A 23,832-nucleotide genomic window follows, 5' to 3' on the forward strand; every position below is an offset into this window, starting at 1 on the left:
AATCCGTTATTGCCTTTTTTTATTTATTCAGTCGTTATTCAGTAATTATTAGTCGATCTTTCCAACACATGATGTCAAATAATACCAATATGTTTCCAGTACCTCATGGCCTACTTTAAGTCCTCGATCCAGCCTTCCGGGGCCCAGAGGCCCTGGAACTACGAGTCCAAGTTGGCATTAAAGGGGTTCGCGCAGGTGGCATCGAGATGCCGACCTCTTCTGGGTGAGGAGACCTTCAGCAGTGTGGCTGCGAGTCTGGCCCAGCGCGCAGTCCTCACTCATCAAGAACGAGGAGACGGAGACGCAGAAGATGCCATGGCCGACGTGGAAGAGGTATTTTGTTTGTGCAATTACAGTTCACTTCTTCTAGATCAGTTCTTCCAACGACAACCCCCGGGGTCTTTGTGACCGCTGAGGGGGTCTGTAGCAAATTGGAAATAATTTCAGGTTGGTGGATAACGTCTGGGGGTCCACAAAAGGTTTGATATAAAAAAAAAATTGTAACATATTTGTGTAGGGTCCGACAGGGCCCAGTGTAACACGGGTTAAACTATAACAGTAATAGTGCTTACTTTATTTTCTTCATTGCTACGCTGTTTTTTCCACAGCCTCTGGGGATTCAATATCCGCCATCTTAATACAGAACTAATTTAATAACATATGTATTAATTTACGGTAGAGGTGGGTAAGACCCTGTCACCGAGAGGACTGAGCAAATGTATCTTTAGCTCATTCGGCTTATTTTGAATCCCATCAATATGAATACCCAAATTACGAAAAGTTAGCTGCTGTTTGTAATAAACAAAACACATTTTTGCAATGTTGTTATTATGTTAGCCACATTAATTATTAATCTTAATTTGCAACAATACGTCAAGCGTTTTGAAGCGGTGTTACATTGTTTTTAGTCCAGTTGCATGGTTTTTGGTTAACACAACGAAGTATTACGGAGAATTTATAAGTTCGAATTCTTCAAACTATTTTTTTTAAATTAAGAATATAACTTTTGGATCATGATTTTAACACTAACTCATTTTTTTCAATTTTGTTGCTTGAAACATTTCGTCGGGATCGTAGAACAACACGCATGTGATTTTCTTCAACTTAACGTGAGAGCGGCTTGAATTTTTAAAAGACAACGTGATTAGTGCAAAAGTATATCATTTGATACTTGGGTAAGTTATAAATATATATATATTTTTAAACCTGGGAAAAAAAGACTTTATGTAAATTTTTCAGTATCAAATGTAAAAGAAAGTCAATGTCCCATTTTTGCACATCCGTCATTGTTCTACGATCCCGACGATTTTTGCAAAGCACAGCATCCAAATTATTTTTCCAATATTAAATCTCTCATTTTTGCATGTGTAATGACTACACAGCACCGGGACCTTCGGATATCTTCAGCACAGAAAGGGAAGAAGTTAAATTCCTACCTACCTAATAATTATTATTTATTTTTCTCAGTTGTGCCACCATGTTGAAGCTCTCGCAGTCATCGGATCCATAGCTGAAGAGAGTTTATTTCTTCTATTGAAAATTCTAATAGCAGATTTTCCCAAGTGCTTGCCACACCGACACTACCTTATCATCAACGCTGTGAAGAAGTCGCTTCCGGGTGTCAAAACAGAGGTATTTTTTCAATCATTTTCTGTAATTGAAGGTGTACCTCGAATAAGGGTCTATAAAATACATTGGAACAAAAAGTGATTTTATTATTTTAAACAAGTCTATATGGTATTGCGTTCATTTACATATAAAAAAAATTTGATAGTAGCAACACTTAAGTCATAATTTGCTCTAAAAAATTTCTTACAGAATAATAAGGGTCTATGTTTTTAATACATTTTTCAATCAAAAAATTTACTGGGTTTTAAAATATGATTTTTTTTAAACTATGTTTATTACTATGTATTCTCTTTTTCCTATGTATTTTACTGGGTTTTTAAATAAGTTTTTACTAGATTTTTTTACTGTGTTTTTAATACATTTTTTACTATGTTTTTTTAAACTATGTATTTTACTATGTATTGGTTACTGTTTCTTATATTTTTTTTTTGACTGGCTTAAAACGGGGTAAATAACCCTTAGTCAAAAAAACTTATAAATGTATAATTTTATGTATATAATATGATGATAAATAAAAATAAATATACGTCCAGATTCTGTGAATTGTGCTGTTAAAAGCTGCTCTTAAAACTGAATAAACAGAGAAAACTGAAGATCAATGTTGTCGATTGGCAAGTTAATGTACGAAAACCTCAAATAAATAGTGGAGAGGCCTTTCGACCCTTTTTAGTCTAGAATCTGGGTATTTTCCATTTTATTGTATTTTGAATTTTGGTTTATAATAATAATGTGTGTCTTTTAAAATATTTAGAACACAAATAAAATCTTCAATTGTTATTAATTACTTAATGAATAGTTTTTAACATCTGTAAAATTTTGAAATTAAAATATATTCAATATTGTCAAGGAAATCTACCTTTTCACTGTAATATATTTTTAATTAATTTTTTCCAGGGTTTGATATCATTTTTCATTAAAGAATCCTGCAGCCATGCGATATCTTTCTCACTAGATGTCAACAGCAAGTCTAATGCAGACCCCTCTGTATGTACATATGAGACCTTCATGCCGCTCTGGAAGGGATTACTTGAGGTTGAATCGGCCTTCCAGTGCTTTATGGAGTGCGTTTTAAAGATCCTACCTACATTGGACCTTTCAACACAAGTTTTATCTATGGTACATATTTTACTTTATTGTTTATGGCACCTATAACTTCCTCCATTTTGTCTAAAAAAAATTATATCATCAACCTTATATGTAAAACTTGTAAGTCCCAAACTTACTTTTGTTCAGGAGAGAGTAAAAACAGATTTACTTCAGTAGTGAAATGTATCGAAGTTCATTTTACATATTAAAAAAAAAAATGCAACACTGTACAGATATACAAGTTGTACACGTATTATAGATTATTTAAAGTCCTAAGAGAAAACGTCGAAATATAATTTGTGGACTTGAGAGTTTTACAAATTAGGGTGACGATATGCTTCAATCTTTCATTTATTTTAAATATGTTAATATTTAAATCATGTTTTTATATTTGTAAATCGTTTATAACCTCCGTATACGTAAAAGCCCTTTGTGCGTTAATTAATAAATAAATATTTTCACATTGATTCACAATTGGAGAGCCAATGTCATGCGGATAGGAATAACCCGCTAAGCCTCTAAATATCACAAATAATTACTTGCGCTTCTAGGCTGAACTAGAAGCTGACATCGACCCCGAACTCGAGGTGCTGGAGCTGCCGGCGAACCAGCAGAGCTACCGCATGTTTGCCAACATTTGCGACCTGACTGCTGCTGTAATGTCGCTCCCCAATTGCTTGGAGTGGACCCGACGGTGGCTAGCTGCAGTACTGGCCTTGGTGACAAAGGAGATCAGGCTCCGTCCATCGCTGACCGGCTACCTTAGGATAGCGTTGACTGTGATGAAGAACATCATCAGTCTCGGGATGGCTACCGAGTTCAGTGAAGATTCGGGGGCTGACTCTGATGATGAAAGCAAGGAAATCAGACGAAGCATCTTACACCTAATAAAGGTTTGTATTACATTATATGTGAAGACTGCTTAGTCAATATTTTTTTCTTTTTTCTTTCTTTTACTTTTCTTAATGTTATACCCTATGGTGGTATAGAAAATTAGTAATAAAACTTGGTATGGTTGACTGATGTTTATTACAAATACTTATTATTACTGGTTAGAGAGCGCATGTTTACTGGGAGAGACAAATCTAGAATGACTTTCCAAGCTGTGTGGGTATGCAGACGACTGTAGATATATTGTTGTACATTCCTTACACTTATTGACTATTTATGTTTTTTCCGCATGATCCAAAACTTTTTGCCGCTTCTTTGATGACTGATAATGTTTTTAAAGTTTTTAGTATGACATTTAACATTTTTTTTTTACATTTTTTTTTTTTTTTTGCACCACAACAGGCCAGGGGGCCTAATTACAGTGGTGAATTACATCACAGAGCACCCAGGCTTGAGAAAAATCACATTTTTAATTTTTGTGTTCTCACCGGGAATCGAACCCGGAACCTTCCGTGCGTGAGTCAAGCGTCTTGACCTAACCGTACAGCTAAAATTAAAAAATTGGCATATTTAACTCAAATTCATAAACAAACTGACTAGCATGTTTCTTCTCTCCAGTCGTCATGTGTAGTCAGGGTCTAAGTTCAAGGCGTACGGAAGGAATGCGGTAGTGTGTTGTGACGCTGTCCCTTTGAGTTTTGATAAAAATTTTGGCGGTCGTTATTCACGAATATATTATATTCTTGGATGTCGAGGTGGCAATTTTCACCAAACGTGCGCCTTGAACGTAGAACCGTAGACAAAAGAATTGTGAGATTTCCAACTCAATGGAGAATGCTAAGTTTGCGGTGTCAAGTATAATTGAAATCTGTTTTTGCAAGATTTAGAGACGGTTTTGATTTACGCTATTATTTATTTATTTTTACTTTTACATTGTTTGTATTATTTTTTTTATACAGAATAATGTTTCCTCCTCACTGGGGTATCCAGTGCCGAGTGAAACATTTTACAAAATGTAAAACATGCCTTAAATTAGCTATTTAACAAAGTTAACATAATAATAACAATAAAAAAAACGTAATTAATCCAATCAACCTAATTATCATTAACATAATAAACAATATAAACTAATATAACCATAAAAAACATAACCAATTTATATAGACCAATAGAACAAATTTCATAAACAGTACACACATTTTACCTATTTGGCTTGATCCACACATTGATCCGTGTGCAACCCACCTCCACTATCCATTTCTTAATAGCAATTTTATATTGTGAGAACTTACTAATTGTCCTTACGGATAATGGAAGTTGATTGTACACTTTAACCGAGTAGTAGGCCCATCCTCTTTGACCGAAGGTTGTATTTATTATTTTACAGCATCAGGGTGGAGTATCTAGTAACTCTTGTATTTGTGACGGAAGGTAGAGAATAATGTTTACGTGTGAATAGTAGCAGGCTTTTACGTAAAGTTGTTTTATAGATTTTACATTAAGATTTTCAAATATACCGAGGAAGCTAGTTCTGATTGGGACTCTTAAGATAATTTTTATTAAAGCTTTTTGTGCAATTATTATTTACTTGATCAGTGTGTCATTTGCACATCCCCATCCAATTATCCCATATTCCAAAACTGATTGAGTTATTGCGGAAGTTAGGTAGGTAAGTTTTTATGTATAGTTTATTTTGATATCAATGACTAATTTTCCGTGTTTGGTGGAGATTTTTAAGTTTGCTTCTATTGCCCTCATATATCAAGTATTGTATTGTATGTAGATTAGTGTGACATCCCAGCCACACAAGAGTTAAAAAAATATACTTCATCAACAGTGATTTGAAATGAATTTTATTCTACTGATTTAGTAATCTTGCTTCACAGTGAGTTAGGCATTCATTTATGAACAACTTGCCTAAAAACATTTGGGCATTTTAGAAATATTATTTATTAATATTATGATTTGACATGAATACTTAGTCTTTTATCTCGTGATAACAGAACCTGTCAATTACCAACTGCAGTGGCCTTCATCAGCTCCTGTCGGCTCTGGTCATTCTTCATTCCCCTCCAAAATTGCTGGACCAAGATCTGATCTCAGTTGCCACAGAAGCATTTCAAGTAAGTCTTACATCGAAACAAGTATATTATTCATATGAAAAATTTGTGGTTCAAGCAGATTTTCAAATATTTTATTTACATTGTGTATGGATATGTATGTGTGTACGTGTGTATGTGAGTTTGATATTTGGTTAATTGTTATAAACACTTTATTTTATTTTAGTTTTTGAGTTTTTTTATTTTATTTTTATAATTATTATTTTCTTCAATTAAGTTGTTCTTCTTATAAGGCTCAATAATTATCGCAAATGTTATACTCGCTGCATATGTATGTATACTTATTATTATGTTATCCGCACTGTAAAATGTACATACATATCTAAATTTAATATCTATTCTTAACTTCTTATTGGTAATATTTATCTTTTAGCTTACGAGAAGGCCTGTAATTGGATCTTAATATATAATTTAACCTACACTGTAATTAATAAATATTGTAATCTGTTGGCTTTCCAAAATAAAATAAAATAAAATAAAAAAAATAAAAATAATTTTTCCATAAATGCACCTTGTGACTTGCCCAATATTTTGAAGCCATTTACTGTAAAAAAATCCATGGGACCATAACACATCACTGATTAAATAAAATGAACACTCAAGTAAGATAATCAGTTTGATCTTTATGTATTCTTCAATATTAAATATCAATAGTGTCCCCTTTAAAGTAATCACTATCGGATGTAATACACTTATGCCAGCGTTTTTTCCAATCCTCAAAACATTCTGGAACGCACTTTTTGGTAAGGCCTTTTCCATTTCAAAGTTTCATCAGCGATTTGTTACTTTATTTATTCATATTTTTTGCTTACAAACTATTAATAATAAAAATAATGTGACCTCACTGGGGTTTCCCGTGCCGAGGACACTTAACAATATACTTTTTTAAAATTACATTTGAGAATAAACAAAGAAGACTAACTTAAAAAAAACGAAGATAATTAACAAATATTCAGACAGTTTTAAAAACAAGGTATTTATGTACATCTATATTATTTATAATACAAAACACACAATGAAAATAACAAAAACCTAACATAAGCTATACACTTGTGGAGCAGTTGATTCAATATTGGTATGGGCGAATGAGACAATCCATTTTACTTCTACCTAGCTCCGCTATCCATTTTTTTATAGCCTTTTCAAACATTTTGTCGTTACTAATTGTTTTAATAGATAGTGGAAGTAGGTTATAGATTTTAATTACTCAAAATCCCTTTCTCCTCCATGGTCACAAATCGTCATCCTTTCATATTTCTCTTCATCTTTGAAAACAGGAAAACGTCGCAGGGAGCCATGTCTAGTAATATGGTAGCTGGGCCATCACGGTGATCTGTTTTTCTTGTCAAAAAGTCATTACCAAGCTGCGAGACGTGAGCAGGTGTCCGTCATTTTCGCTCTGGAATAATCTTGAAAATTCGCCCTTGACAACAAAACGCGTCTTACTAGTTTGTCTATCAAAAACTACGCATCTAAAATGGCCATGTGTAGGAAAAAATAGGCTCTTACAATTGCGTATTTAAATTAGAAATTTAGATATTCCATGTATTTTTAACACAATCTGTGTGATAGAGAAATGGTGACAAAGAATTTATCATCGCTAATAATCTTTTGCAGGTTGTTCTTCGTGTTGGCAAGACAAATTTAGACCTGGTCTCCACTGCAATGGACATCTTGGACGAATGGGACTATAACATCGAAAGAGATTCATTCAGGCCTTTATGTTTGAAGGTAATTCTCGCAATTATTTTTCATTATTAGAGATGACTAAGATATCTGGTATCTGGCTTAATTTTACTATCCGACCGGATACTGGATAGTAGCTTAATATCGGGTCGGATACCGGATATTAGCTCAATATCCGGCGGATACCTAATATTCATTTGACTGGTAAAATTTCATGAAATCAACGCCACTATATTGATTTATTGATATTGATCCTGTTTGAAAAAAAGGAAGTAACTCGTTAGAAAAAGAATTTAAATAAAAATAAAAAATGCTTGTCCCAGTAATGATGGCACATCAATACAATATTAGTTCTATGTTTTTGTAGACTAGAAAGATTTAACATTGACTCTATATCAACATAAGAATATATAAGAAATGAATAAGCTTATCCAGAATGACAAGACAGAGGCATATAAGCTGATAGCTGCCTGTTTCTAATTTGAATCATTATTATTTCCTTTTTCAGATCTTGCCCACCTTGAATGAATATCTGTGCTCCTCTGGTACGGCGGACAGTAAGGTGTTGGACAGTAATGCCAACAGCATGACCAATTACACGCATAAAAAGCGAAAACTCTTGAATGAAGGCACCAGCCCTCAGTTGGCTTCGCTGCAAAATAAAATCATGCTATTTCTTGGTGAGTTATTTAAAAATATTGTCATTCGTCCTTTGGAATTTTATTATAAAATATTTTACTTTCCCTTAAATTACATCTGAGAATATTGTAGTTTCTAAATGAAATAATATATGGAAATATTTTGCTTCCTCTTCTTGCTTTCTTTTCAAATCTTTTCTCCTTAGAATCCACTGTGGTATAATCAAATTTAAAAATGCTTCATAGAAATATGGTTTGGAATTATGCTCTGAAAAATCAGCGCTGTCGCATCAACAAGACAAATATATTGTTTTCAATGCTTAAAATATATATTTAAGAACCAAAATTTATTTACAAGTAATTCAAATAGATCATTTCAAAGAATGTGTTAGAAATACCACATTGTAAAACGAGGCTCGCACAGAGACGAGCATATGTTTTAGGCCCAAAAATTTTTAATTCTTTTTTTACTGATAATATTCTATCGATTCCAAACTTTCAAAATTTTCCTTCTTTTAAAAAACATGCACTATCCTGGATTCAAACTAAAGATATGAACTCTTTTTTTCTATGATTTATTTTGTTGCCCTTTAATAATAAGGAATATTTTTGTGTTTTTTTTTTAATGTTTTTTATTTCCTTTTTTAATTACTATAAAAAAAAAACCTTTTTTTTTACAGATTATTTAATTTTTTCTTTCTTATGTTATACAAAAATATTATAGCTGTCCATGTCCATTATTTATTATAGGAGCAAAAATTCATTAACATTTTCTTGTATACCCACGAACAGGCCATGCCTTTGTGGGATTTTTCGTTTACTATTTTTCTATTAATATGTATTTTATTGATATGTAATTATGCTTTATTTTTTTAATACTCTGTTTTATTATTATGTTTATTGTAAAAAACAAAAAAAAAAAATTACAATATTTGAGTTTGTCCAAATGTTCATAGACAAAAGACTGGATTTCCCCCCATTTGGAAAAGAAGAAGTTTAAAAATTGAAAAATTGTTTTCAGGCGTTGCCTAGTATGTGAAATAATTCAGTCAGATGAATCTCTTCATAACAATAAAGGTTTCAGCTCTTTAACTTCACTTAAATTGGTTGGTTGGAAGAAATTGCCATTTGGCAATAAGCCCGCCAATGTACAAATAACATTATGTACAAAAAGTTAAATAAATAAATAAATCAACAGATGGAAGAATTTAAGAAATATGGATGTTAAAACATAGGCAAAATGGTGAATGTTACACAGTGTGTAAAGTGGCCACTTAAACCAGCCAATGACAGGTCATAAGCCCTGTAAATGCCTTGACTTCCATATTCCCTTATTTAAGGTTTTCTCCATCCCTGTTGTAATTTGTTAAAAAAAAAAAAAATTTTAAAAAAAAACATTGCCCTGCAAAATGCAAAGTAGAGTAAAAAAGTTTAACTGTCTATGCCAGTTTCCTGTAAATTCATAGCTGTGTGTCGCGCCTTTTTATACTGTTTCACATTTACTGACTATAAGTTAATTTCTGGAATGTAGCTTGAATGGAACACAAGACGGGTGTTTAGTGCTGCATCAAGTGTATACATATAGATGAGAGTATTAGAAGCACACTTAGAAATCTCCATCGAAGGAGTTACTGAGATATTTGCGAAAAACTTTGAAAAAAGAATTGTGCGATTTCTAACTATGCTTCACTAACTCAATGGACAATGCTAAGTTTGCTCTGTCAAGTAGCATAATTTAAATTTGATTTGCAAGATTTAGAGACGGTTTTATATTACGCTATTATTTAGGTCGGTGGCTTTTTATGTATAGTTTATTTTGGTATCAAAAACTAATTTTCCGTTTTCGGTGGAGATTTCTAAGTTTGCTTCTATCGTCGTTGCACATCAAATATGGACGTGTGACTCGGAGCACATTCTGAGAAAATCGATAAACGATTTACAAAAAAAACTAAACTGAAAATAACACTTCTGTGTATGGACAAAGTAGGAAAAATAGAGTGTTTTTCAATAAAGTAATATATTTATTTAAAATATGAATTACTTTATGCCAAAAAGTCGCATTATTATGATTTTCTCAGAATGTGCTCCGAGTCACATCGCCCATATTTGATGTGCAACGACGATATGTTAGAATCCACAAATTTAGAATAACTAGTTTTATCGCTTTCTATCTATCTTTAGGTATCTTTCTAGGTATCTTTATTATAAAATTCAATGTATTCGTACAAAAACAGTAAAGAATATAGAATTCAAAATTCATCATCATTCCCTCTCCGCACCTTATAGTGCATAGGGCACTACATTAGTACACCAATCGCAACGTATCTTGATCATTTTTGTTACATGAAGGCAAGATTATCAGTCTTTCGCTTCAGGTACCAGTCCAGAGAATAGAAAAAACCTTTACTATTCCATGTCCGCTTCACAAACATCCTCCAAGCAGCTCTGTCGGCTGCCAGCTCCTGTGCATCCTCCCAAGTCAAGTTTGCGTTCTGTAGTTCTGACACGAACTGCCGACGAACACTCAGCAGTGGACGTCGAGAACGTGATTCCTTGTAAAGTAGGCAAGCTTGGTTAAGGCTCTCAGGAGGCATCCGTAGCACATGGCCACACAATCGCCTCCACTTGATGATAGTTGTCACCGGTGTTTGCTGCGTCCGTTCACTTATTAAGTGTTCATTTCTTACAAAGTCAAACCGCCGCACACCCAAGATTCTTCTGAGACACCTATTCTCAAAACTCAGAATTTCGCTGCTTTGGGCCCTAGTGAGGTGCCACGATTCGCATCCGTAGAGGAGAATGGGTGTTATATAGGCGGCATTTGGTTTTCACTGAGTAAATATCCGATCTCTAGATAGCCTTCATACTGTGCGTACTTCAAAAATCATTAAAGTGGTCAAACACATCGTTAGATTCTTGTTTGTTTTATAAAAAACGAATGTATTCATTGTTTATCATTTATCAAAGTCCAAAACATTCCAACTGTTGTGTCGATTTGATTATTCACTCTTTTCACAAAAGTGCTATTATCTCAGTTTCACTTTTCTATGGCTGACTTTCTGCATAACTATGTTCGATTACTGTTCCATGATTTAAAATTCAGTTCAGTTCAGTTCATCGTTTTAATATTTCAAATCTGATTTTGCCTTTTAATTTTCAGGTAAAATGGATTCAGCCACTGTAAAGCCCTTGATCAGTTGTCCAGCGCCTCTTGAGGAAGACCGCACGGACGATTCGGAAGAAAAAACTTTAACAGACCTGACCGAGAGACTGAAAATATCACTACCGTGCCCCGTTCAACACAAACTTGATGTGCGTTGACTTTATTAAATACTACCCTGCGTACTTTCCATATCCAGGTAGACTGGACAAATACTGTTCTGTATGAGAAATTGAGTATTACAAAACAAAGCTTTCGTGAAGGCAAAACATAAATACCTTGCTAAGAATAAAACCTTGGAGTTTGAGCGTGGTAGGCAAGGAACTAATTACTGTTTATTATATCTACCGTGTTCAGGTCGAAGACCCACAATTCTCAAAAAAGCGATTTCAATTGTGCTCAATTGCATAAGTCAACAGACGTTTGCAGTTCAAAATCTTTAGCTAGAATGTATATAAGACCTACGCAATGAAGAAATTCAGTGATTTAAAAAACAATATATATTTGTTAATAGAGTAATAAACTACAGTAGCGAGCACTGAAATCTTTCCACCTATTAAAAAGGGCTTGTGCAAGTATAAATTAGTTCTTAGAACTAATTACCCCCACCCTTTATTTATTTTTCTACGTGAAAAGGGTTTTACTCAAATAATGAGACCAGTTTCATTGTGACTTTCAACGTGTTGACATCAAGTATTAATATTTTTGTGAATTATGGGAAAATTTAAGCAATTATAGTAAGGCCAATTTAATAGGTCACATTTGAAATTTGTCGGTTTTAGCTTCATTGTGAGGTGACCTGCTTAAAAACATCGATCAAAGTGAATGAATCGATTCGAACTTCAAACATAAAATATGTGAATTGAATTCAGTTACTATGAAAAAGTACTTATAGGTATGGTAATTTTATTTTAAAAATCATAAGTCGAATCCCTGTCCCATTATTATTTTCTATCTTAAATTTAAGGAACAAAATAAGATAAGTACATAATTTAACAAAATTATCAACATTCGATTTTTCTGGGTAAAAATCCCTAGCGTTTAAAAATAAAAAGGGTTCACTTATGCAACATTGTAACGACATTTAGAACAGAAAAAGTTCATTATGTATAGAATGGTTTATTAGTGAAAGTAAACCGTAAAATTACCTTCTTTTGTCATTATTACAATAAATATGTAATCGTAATTGAAAAAAGTTAAGCAATTGTACGGTTCTAATATCGAAAAAATAAATCATATTTTATTAACTCCCTTACAAGGTTATGTTGTTGAATTTTGATGAAGTGTCAAATGTGACCCATTAAATTGGCCCTACTGTAAGCATTTTACAAAAAAATACAATTTTAACTTTAGAGACGCAATAAGTGAGTTCCAGAGCTATAGCAGTTCAGATTGGATGTGACTGTGACTGTGACTGTGTCAGTGTGACTGCAGTGTTAGATTGTATAGAGAAATTTAAAGGGTTTTTTTTATTTATTTACAATTTCAAAAAACCCGTTAGGGTTACATTAGAAATTTAATATTGTCTAGTCATTTTATGTCTCATCTAGTCTAGTTAGTTCAGTCATCATGTGCTTTTTCAGATTGATTTCAAATTTGTCTCCAGTAAAAGTTTTCAAGTAGTAAGGTCGTTGTAGTCTTTAAGTCCATTATGTAGTATTTTTGACTGTCCTGTGTTTGTCTTTGCTTTTTCAATATGATAGTGTTGTTGTTGTCTGGTGTTATATTTGTGTATGTCAGCATTTTTGACTAATATTATGTCGTCGTCTTGTATGTTTCCCAGTGTTATTTTGTGCACAATTTTTAAGGTCTCAATTTTAGTCAAGTAGTTTATGTCAAACTGGTGTGTTTTTTTGTACAGTTCAGTCGTAGAGGTCAGGTAGGTTCTGCAAGTCTAGAGCGAAAAAAAGGTACTGGGCATAAAAAAAAACAACACATGCTGAGGATCGACCGCTGAAGCGAATCTGTTTGCAGAATCGATTCAAAAGTGCTGTGGATATAAGGACAGAGTTCATAAAGGCTGGTGGTTCTGATGTGGGTGTTCACACCGTGGATTATTTAGAATCTTGAAGTAGGGCACACATAAATATATATTCTTATGTGTGCTCTAATAATAACAATGCACATGCATTTATTTTATGCATTTAAGTTGTTGAAAACATATTTCTTAACCTTTAGTTTGAATTTTGTGTTTTTTTTTCTTCATAAATGTCTTTTCCCCGCCTTTTTGTGCTGCCTTATATAAAATACAATTTTGTGGTTTCACCTTTTAAATGGGTGTCTGATTTTTCCCTTTTCTCTGGTATTGTGATCATGCATATTTCCTAAATTATGTGTATTTTTTTTTAATGAATAATATAATTCACAAATACCACCATTATTTGCATTGTACTTCCTCAGATTTACTTGGATTCCCTTATAGCGCGCATCAAAGAGTTGGCTCTAAGCTGCACCAATAGAGATACTCGCATCACCGCGTGCCAAGCTCTACACTCCATCATCCTCATTATATATGGAACAAGTAAGTGGAACATTCAACTTGCGAAGTGATAGAGCCGCCTATACAGACAAAAACCACCGATCAATAACGAAGATAGCTACAGTTTACCCAACAATGCTTCGAGCATGTCCAAATGTTTGCAGACTGGCTGGATTTCCTCCCTAGGGCGTTCTCTAGCTCTAAGTTTGTTGTAATAGAGAGGGAAAACATATTTGACAAGGAAACGTGGAAGTCTAGGCATTTACAAGGCCTGTGACCTGTTATCGGTTGGTTTAAGTGGCCACTTTACACACTATGTCATTCACTATTCCGCCTATGTTTTAACATCCACATTTCCTCAACTCTTCCATCTGTTGACTGTTGAATTAAAAAAAACATCTTCTCTTTCCCACCTGCTGACAAGCCTCTGAATACAAGATTAACGGGTTATTCTTTTAAAAAAAATTATATAAACATGCATTGTATAATTACATTTTTATTTATTGATATTGATATTTTTATTATTTATATGTACGCCCAATGAGCATTTTTAAGGACATATTTATACATAGAAAATTATTATAAAAGAATGTAGAAAGACACAATGGTATATAGTAGACTTGGTGGGAGTGGAAGCGTCGGAGAGGGGTGTTTATAATTGACTTTGATTCAGTGATCGTATGAAAGAAGACAACTTGTTATCATAGAAATCAAGACTGGGATGTTTGTTGGCAGACCCGAGAATTCTGGGCACAGGGGAATGAAAACCATAGTTAGTTCTATGGTTATCGGTATGAAAGAGTAAGTTTTGTCTGAAGTTTATAGTTCGGATATTTAATTTTATTGAGCTCAGTAGTTCAGGCGTATCAAAGAGTATCTTTGGCCTTAACTATCAAGTGTATTAGTAAAAAAAAAATTGTCTCTCAACAGTCTGACAATGTCAATGTCATCAAAATTGAAAAATATTTATGGTATTGTAATTCCCTTAAGAAACAATTCATATATTTAACAATGTCTCTTTTCCGTAGACGTTTCCCTACCAATGTCAGGTAAGGGTGCCCTGTCGGCCACCCTGTCAGAGCTGACCTTAGCGATGGTGACTTTGTCTGCGGACACAGACAGTACGGTGGCAGCCATGTTCGAGCCGCTCCTGACGCAGTCGTGCCACTGGTTCTCTGCCCCTAACAACTCAGGAACTAGAGAGACTGAGAACTTCCTGTCGGCACTTATGGTAAAGCGACCTTTTAATATACAAGGCTTGAAATTAATGTATTTATTTATTTGACTGTTCGTGGGAGCCTGCTTTACAATTTTTTTTTAACAAAATAAAAATAAATATTTGCGTTTTTATAATTTACCCAAATATTTCATTTTGCGGGCCATTTGCAACGAGTTGTAAATAACTTACTATTAGAAAATGGAAATCAAGTTGGGATAGAGTGGGATTCGAACCACGGACCTTTGATCCGTGAGTCCAAGACACTAGCCACGGGACCACAACCCGATCCAAACTTAAATCGCTGACATAGTATAATAAACAAATGTGTTGTATATTTCTTTCTGGTAAAACAGGGCAGCGATTATAAACGCTATCTTCATCTGTACATACCCAGATGGTTTACTTAACGGTGTACTATCTCTATCTACCTCGGTATGTTCTACCTACATGTCATGTCGACATCATATGATCAAATCCAACCAATGAATGACCCTGAAAATTTAGTCCGCGTCCCTTCCTTATTTCAAATAGTTCTCATTTATACATACGGACCTGACAGACTTTGTCCTGCCCGAACATTGGCTTACCTCCTATTAGCTTGGAAAATACTTTTTCATCGATAAGTAGGTACTTAGGTGCTTGTTAATGGTTTGGTTCCAAAACATAAAATAATTATATTATTTATTGTTTCAGCATTTACTTTGTGGAAAGACATTTTGAATTTATTTAAAATAAAACACTTTGTAAATTTACCACACAAGAGTTTATTACATTAAATACACGACTAGTTTCGGGTAATCAGTATTACCCATCCTCAGGTGTAAATATAAACTAAACTAAAATACATACACAGATTAATATTAGGTACTGATAGTGTTGGGTGGAAGGGGAAAGGTAATGTGAGGTGGAGGGGGTGGGGTTTTCCTAATTATCGGAAATATTGAAAGCAGGGGTGACGAATTTTGGAATATAATATTATTAATTAAAGTTTTTTCTGAATTTAAATTTTTTTGAATTTCAATATTTTCTAAGTTGTTCATTGTGATTCCTTTATTTATAACCGAATGTAAGAGTTTAATTTTATGTGAATGAAACGAATGATTTGTATCCATAATATGGTTTGCGAATTCAGAAAAACTATTACTAGAAAGCCCACGGCGGTGTTCGTTAATTCTAATTTTTAAATTTCTCGCAGTTTGGCCGATATATTTCCTGTTACAATCTCCACACGTAATTTCATATACACCGCTTTTTTCTAAGAGTTCTATTTTCGATTTGGAGTTATCAAGCATTTTCCCTAAATTGTTATTAGTATAGAACGCAGGTTGGATATTGGGGGGAAAGAGTTTACTAATATTAAAAGATATCGGACCAGTGAATAGAATTTTTTTCCAGGATTTATTATCGGTTTTTATATTTTTATTTGCAGAGTATAAATATTTTTCGATGAATTTATTTTTATTTTTATTCTTTGACATTTTTTCTATTAAATCACAATCATATCCATTATTTTTAGCTATTTGTTTAATTATATTGAATTCGCAATTATAATTGGCTTTACTAAGGGGAATATTAATTAATCTGTTTAACAAAGAGTGAAAACTGGCCATTTTTATGTGAAATAGGGTGAAGGGAATTCGCAGGAATTACAGTGTCCGTATGCGTAGGTTTACGGTAAATACTAAAATCTAATTTATTATTGATAATTTTTATAGAAAGATCTAGAAAATTAAGGCAATTATCTTTATTATTTTCCAAAGTAAATGTGATGTTTTTGTGAAGTGTATTAATATGGGTAAGAAAGGAATCCAACTGTCTATCAGTTCCCAAGAAAACACAAAATATGTCATCAACAAATCTATACCATTTAAATACACATGCTTTTATAAGGGGATGACTAGAATTTAATAACTTATCTTCTAGATCATTTAAAAATATATCTGCTAAGATTGGAGACAATGGTGAGCCCATTGGGAGTCCAACCCGTTGATTGTAGAAATTTCCATTAAATTCAAAATAGTTCTGTGTCGTGCAGACGTCATAAATTCTAGTCATTTCTTGTACAAAATTATCACTTAATTTCGAATCACATAATAGCTCTACAAAAACATTTTTAGCATCATCTACAGGAACATTAGTAAACAAATTTACAATATCAAAGGAAACTATTTTGGCATTATATGGGATATACAAATCTTTGACTTTGTTTGCAAAATCTAAAGTATTTTTAATACTGTGTTTGGGTTTGAATATTTTTTTAATATTTATTAAATCATTGAGTTTTTTACATAATTTAAAATTTGGTGCGCTTACATACGATACTACTGGCCTAATTGGTATTTTGTCCTTATGGATTTTGGGAAGTCCGTACATTCTAAGAGCTTGAGGATTCTTATTAACAAGGAAATTCCCACTATTACCAATGATGGTTGAGCACTGTTTAATTACTTCTTTTATTTTGGCTTGAAACTTAGATGTGGGGTTACTTTTTAAGATTTCAAAATTTTCGTTACTAAGGAATTCTTTACATTTATTCAAATAATCAATTTTATTTAAAATAACAATGCTATTGAAATTTTAAGATCATTGAACTTTATTGTGTTCTACGATTTTCTAAGATATCAGTGCGTTTCCATTTCCAGAAAGGCGCCCACCACCCTTCCAATAGTTCTGTGAGGGAGAAATCGTGCCTGGCCCTGCGCGAGTTTGTGGGTTGGACGGTGCGCCAGGCCAGTGACGAGCAGCTGCGGACACTTCCCAGCGGGGCGGCCGCCATCTTGAGATCCATCTGTCAAATGGCTCTTCATCCAGACCGTGAGCGCTACCAATACTTTTGCCAATCAAAAAAGGAAATCTTTAATCATCGCTGTTTTTTATAAACCGGCAGCCCTGTGCTGTGGATAAAACATTAACATCACACATTTGGTTTCAAATTAATGAGATAACATGAGTAAAAGGTGCCATTTCTCATGCTTGGTTATTGTTTAGTGCTGTAATTGGGCCTCTTGGCCTGGTGGAATGCCAGCTGTTGGGATTTTAATGGAGTTAATACAAAATCAACACAGGGCTTTCGTCCCAGACGAGTTAGCACTTGTTTCTCATAAATATTGATTTTTTTACAGACTTATTTAGTCCATTTAACAATGGTAAATACATTTCTTTATAATATATTATACAGGTACAATTGAAATAAAATACAACTAAAAAAAAAAAAAAAACTAGAACAAAAAATTTTATAACAGTAATAATAATAATTATGGTTTATTGTGGATAACTTATATAGCGCCATTTTCGTAATAAAATACCTCAAGGGCGCTTTACATGGTGATTCTATTGTTAAGTTAATTTAATTGAAGCTTTAAATTTGTAATTTAATTAAAATAATTTATTTTGTTGTCACGTGCTACGGATTTATTCAAATGATTTAGAGAACAAGTGGGTTTTTAGTTTTTTCCGAAACATCACTTCACTTTCACAGCCTCGCACCTCTGCTGGGAGAGCATTCCATGCCATAGGGCCTGCGACCGCAAATGCGCGCTCACCAAATTTAGTGCGCTGTTTGCGTAGAGGTATAATAACTTTTCCTCTCGCCGTAGACGTAGCTGATCTAAGCGTGAGACGCCTGTCAGCTAGTTCATCTGGAATGCATAGTTCCCTTAGATATTCCGAAGCCGAGTTGTGCAGTGACTTATACATAAGCCAACAGAGTTTGTATTCGACCCTCTGTGGAAAACGTAGCCAGTGTAGTTCCCGAAGTAGTGGAGTGATATGACTGAACTTAGAGATTCCGAAAATAAGTCTCGCTGCGGCATTCAATACAGATTGTAGGCGAGTCATTTTGTTCATTGGTAGACCTGCATAGATACCATTACAATAATCGACTCTAGACACTACAAACGCATTTATTAATTGACGGGCGGCATCAACCGGCAAATTTTTGCGTATGCATTTAATTTGTCTCAGCTGGTAGAAGCATGAACTTCAGCTGGTTCATTAACTAAATAAACAATTTCTTTATCTACTACATACACACTTAGGTAATAGATTTCTCTGGATCATGTCTAGTCTGCCTAACTAGGTACAACTTGTTTTAAGGCAGACATTTTTATACAAAAATAAACGATAACATGACTACCTACTAGTTAATTTATTATACAGTTATACAATATTAGTTTATACCATTTATTATTTAAGAATGTTTTTGAGTAAATTTTCTGATTTTTCTCTACCTAAACCCAGTAACCATTTTTTTACAAATTTATTTAATTGAATCCGGGTCATGGTTTTGCAATGTTTGGGTAGTAAATTGAATGTTTTGGGGCCCAGAAACCTGAAATTTCTTTGCCCGAATTCAGAGTTTGTGGTAGACCCCATGACCCATCCTCTAGTTTGGCTTCTGGTGGTGTGGGAGTGTTCCTTTTGGGATTTGGTAGAATAATTTGCATTCACAAAAATTATTATTCTATAAATATATAATAATTACTACTTCAAGACAAGATCTGGTCTATTCACTAAGATAATCATAATACAGTAAAACCTCATTTTAACGTTCCTCAATTTGACGTTTTCCCGCTTTTTACACCGAAATGTTCAGGACCCATTTTTCATTCTCATACAAATATTAAAGTTTTTTACATTTTTCATCACCCCGCGTTTAAAAGTTTTTGGAATTCATTTGATGTGTGCCACGCAAATGAAGACTAAAAACAGCAAACAACTAATAAAGGATAAATTATTGTCTTAACCTAAATTCACAGCAGCTGCAGTGTAATTGACCTTTTTGTTTAAGTGTCGCAGTTGACAAACGTTTAGGAACAATAAAGTTTTAATATCAATAAATTGCGATGTTTATAATGTAACAATAGAAATAGTTATAAAAAAGATGGTTTTAAAAATTGTGAAAATTGTGAAACAATTTTGCAGCGATCTATATGACAGTTGTTTTTAGTGGTGCCATAGAAAAAAAAGGGATACCGTATAAATAAAATTTCCCAATATTTAGGGGAAAAAATATTGTATGTTATTTTATGCAAATTCAAAATTTTATTTTTCTTATTTTTTATTTACACATAAAATAATTTTAACATGCTGTTTTTAAATCAAATGAAAAAAAAAGGTTACATAATATTGTTTTAAAAAATACAAAATATAGATTTTTTTAGTCAAATCATTAAAATTCAGTAAAAAAATATTAACAATCCTCAATTATGTCTGTTTTTACAACCTTGAAGTATATGTACACTATGAGGTAGCGAATTAATTTTATTTTTATGTAGTTCCTATTTTTCATTTCCTCACTTTACCGTTTTCCTCAGTTTTACACTTTTTTCTTGCTCACTTGAAAAACGTACAAAGGGGGTTTTACTGTTATTGTTTAAATCTAGAAAAACTTACACCAAAAAAGTTCAGATCTTGTCTCGAGTTTACATTGCGACACGATCGGGACATGTCGTGCATGCGATCCATAGTTTGCACTGTGCTGATCAAGGAACAGCGCATTATTATTTGGCAACTGGCTGATCGAAACATTAAAATAAATATTTGCAAAAATGAGGGTTGATTGATATGCTGATTTCTTGAGCTAAAATGCGTAACCTTATTTTTTATTTATTTATCAAAAGCATACAAAAATTAACATATAAATTATCAAGTCCTACTGAACTGCATAAAATGCAGTTTGTTGTCAGCAGGTGCTTATAGTTAAGTTCTAATATATATACATAATCTTATTTCTTAAATTCTATAAACATATAAAAACTCTTATTACTATGGAAAAAGAGAAAACATGTACATCGAAAATAAAAAATAAATTAACAAATTAACTTGATAAGGTAACACATTTTAGCTCCAAAACCGTTTGGTAAATAATACATATTTAGTGATTAAGAACAAAATGTTTTTATTTTAATTACAACTAACTGATTTATTTCAGCGTATCGAAGGCGCGGAGCCTTTTTGATTTTCAACAATGTCGCTTCCCAATTATACAAAATCGAATCCGCCATTGACAAGTTCCTTCCCGAACTTCTCTACACGATCTTCATGAGCATGGAGCAAGCCACCAAACTTAGCGAGGATGGCGTCATCTACAAGCGAGAAGCTGCCAGATCTCTGCGTATCATTTCCAAATGCCTGATAATGAAAACAGCAGTGTTTAAAACGCAAAACTTTGCGAGAAGAAAACCGCCCGACTTTGGAAAAGCTACTCTCGAAGACATAGCTCTTTGGTTACTCAAACAATCCGCAAGTTCTGTTTGCCCAAAAACCGCAGATTTGCTGTTCAAAACATTCGCCGAAGTCTGTAAACACATTGATGGGTGTAGAGATTCATTGGTTTTTATTGAAAATTTGATAACAAATATCGGCCTGGATAATGTCATAGAGAAATATTTATACCCGACGCATTTGTTGAACGAAGAAAACTTGAGATTGAAACAATTTGAATCTGCAAACAAAACACTATCGCAATCACTTTCAAATATCCATTTTCACAATCAAATGGTTGAAATTGTTGTAAAAACAAGTCTATTTAAAAGTCTTGCGTATTTTAAAAGATTCGACGAAGAATTTTTATCCCTTTTTTATGGCTGTTGTACAAATGTCATACAAACCGACGCTGTCGACGATCTGATTTTCAAAATATCTTGGAAGAGCCTTCAGCTCTTTGTCTCTCTCCCAAAAGACAGCCCGAGCGATCAAATAAGCCAATTTGACGATGAGTTGATCTCGTGTTCACGTTCAATAGCTATGTGGATTTTAAACCCCGTCAAGTTACGAATTTTGCAAAGGAACATCGGAGAGCCAGATTTGTGGAGCGTACGCAAATTGGCAGACGAGTTGAAACAGCGGCTATCTACGCAGCAGTGGGAAATATTTGAAAAAATCTTCCTAGAAAATCTCAAATCACACAAATTGTTTGAATTGTTCCCTGAGTTTCTATCCACTAGAAAATTCGGTAAAAACATGGCGTTTGACAGCTTAAAATATATAACCGAATTTTTAAATTTGATGGATTCAAACGATAGTTTGACAATTTTGAAACAAATGCATCTCGATAGTATTTTAGGAAGTATTTTTGACAATATATTTGATGGTTCGGATTCGCTAAAATTTACCAATATGGATTTTTCATGTAAAGAATCTTTAAGTTTCATTACGGCCTTCATTATCAACTCTAGGGTTTTATCGGTTGATCAACTGATGGAGTTATCGATAAATTCTAATTTAGAAAAAGATTACAAAGTCAACAGAACAAGAGAAAACAATTTTTTCAAAGCATTTGAAAGCGACATCATATCATTTTTCATTGTGCACCATGAAAATTTTTTCTCTGAACTAAAGGACAAATATGATTGTAACATTTGTGTGATCGAAGACATACTGCAATATTTAGCCGTACAACGATGTTCTGATACTGAGTTTTTGGAGGCGCTTACCAACTTTTTGTCATCAGTAAGTATATTTTTTATATTTATGAAAATAACTACAGTAAAACCTCGTTTTTACATTCCTCGATTTTACGTTTTCCCGCTTTTTACACCGAAATGTTCAGGGCCCATTTTTCTTCATACATTCTCATACAAATATTCCCCCCGATCAACGTTTTTTACATTTTTCATCACTCCGGTTTTACGCTTAAAAAGTTCCGGAATTCATTTGATGTGTCAAAATTATGTCGTAATAACGATGCCGCAGTCCGCACGCCACCGCGTATGCCACGCGGATGAAGATAAATTATTGTCTTAAGCTAAATTCAAAGCAGGTGCAGTTTAATTGATCTTTTTGTTTAAGTGTCTTCTTTTAGGATTAGTCTTAGTTTTCACTTGAACAAAAATGTCATATTGACTTGTACAAATCATGATACGCAGTTGACAAAAGTTTAGAAACAATAAAGTTTTAATATCATTAAATTGCGATGTTTAAAACATAACAATAGAAATATTTAAAGTCATAAAAAAGATGGTCTAAAAAGTTGTCACAAAAGTGGAAACAATTTTACCGCGATCTTTGACAGTTGTTTTTAGTGATGCCATAGAAAAAAAAGTGATAACATATAAATAAAATTTCCCAATATTTAGGGGAAAAAATATTGTATGTTATTTAATGCAAATTCAAAATTCTATTTTTGTTTTTTTATTTTATTTACACATAAAATAATTTTAACACGATGTTTTTAAATCAGATTACATAACATTGTTTGAAAAAATATAAAAATATTTTTACTGAAATCATTGAAAATAGGTTGCAAAAATATTGTCAATTTCCACTTATCACCGTTTTCACAATTTTTCTGGAAGTATATGTACACTATAGTGTAGCAAATTAATTATATTTGTTTATAATTCCCATTTTTTCCATACATTTTTAATTTCCTCACTTTAGCGTTTTCCTCAGTTTTACACTTTTTTTTCTTGCTCCCTTGAAAAACGTAAAAAGGGGTTTTTACTTTATCTGCTCTCTATACATTGACTTTTTTATATATATTTTTTACAATATACATAAGAGGTAAAACAGAGTATTAAAAGAAAATAAAGGATAATTACATAGCAATGAAATACATATTAACCGTAAAAATAGTAAACAAAAAGTCCCACAAAAGCATGGCCTGTTCATGGGTATATAAGAAATGTTTATGAATTTTTGCTCCTATAATAAATAGACAGTTATAATATTTTTGTGTAACATAAGAAAGAGAAAAGAAAATATTCTGTAACAGTCTTTTTATAGTAATGAAAAAAAGAAAACAAATATAAAAAAACAAAAAAATATTTCTTATTATTAAAAAGCAACAAAATATATCATAGACAAAAAGAGTTCATATCTTTAGTTTGAATCCAGAATAGTGCGTGTTTTTTTTAATTAGTATGGAGAAATTGAAGGAGTTGGGACTTATGTCTCAAAAAATGTGTAATAAACTGTTTATA

General features: G+C 33.0%; 1 protein-coding gene across 1 annotated transcript in view; it reads left to right on the plus strand.

The window, feature by feature from the left end:
- The window catches only part of LOC148283005 (DNA-dependent protein kinase catalytic subunit-like), a 104,930-nt gene that overhangs the window by 16,044 nt on the left and 65,054 nt on the right, over positions 1 to 23,832 (plus strand). The window contains exons 7-18 of the mRNA XM_088224176.1: positions 100 to 333; positions 1,468 to 1,632; positions 2,524 to 2,745; positions 3,267 to 3,608; positions 5,610 to 5,729; positions 7,344 to 7,457; positions 7,921 to 8,092; positions 11,211 to 11,362; positions 13,611 to 13,731; positions 14,718 to 14,920; positions 17,551 to 17,722; positions 20,841 to 22,360. Of these exons, the coding sequence (XP_088080302.1) occupies positions 100 to 333; positions 1,468 to 1,632; positions 2,524 to 2,745; positions 3,267 to 3,608; positions 5,610 to 5,729; positions 7,344 to 7,457; positions 7,921 to 8,092; positions 11,211 to 11,362; positions 13,611 to 13,731; positions 14,718 to 14,920; positions 17,551 to 17,722; positions 20,841 to 22,360 (3,537 nt within the window). The remainder of the gene's footprint in view (positions 1 to 99; positions 334 to 1,467; positions 1,633 to 2,523; positions 2,746 to 3,266; positions 3,609 to 5,609; positions 5,730 to 7,343; positions 7,458 to 7,920; positions 8,093 to 11,210; positions 11,363 to 13,610; positions 13,732 to 14,717; positions 14,921 to 17,550; positions 17,723 to 20,840; positions 22,361 to 23,832) is intronic.

The sequence above is a fragment of the Micrasema longulum genome, unplaced genomic scaffold (genome assembly GCF_059751315.1).
Source record: "Micrasema longulum isolate JH-2025_06_02 unplaced genomic scaffold, ASM5975131v1 h1tg000271l, whole genome shotgun sequence".
Lineage (NCBI taxonomy): Eukaryota > Metazoa > Arthropoda > Insecta > Trichoptera > Brachycentridae > Micrasema > Micrasema longulum.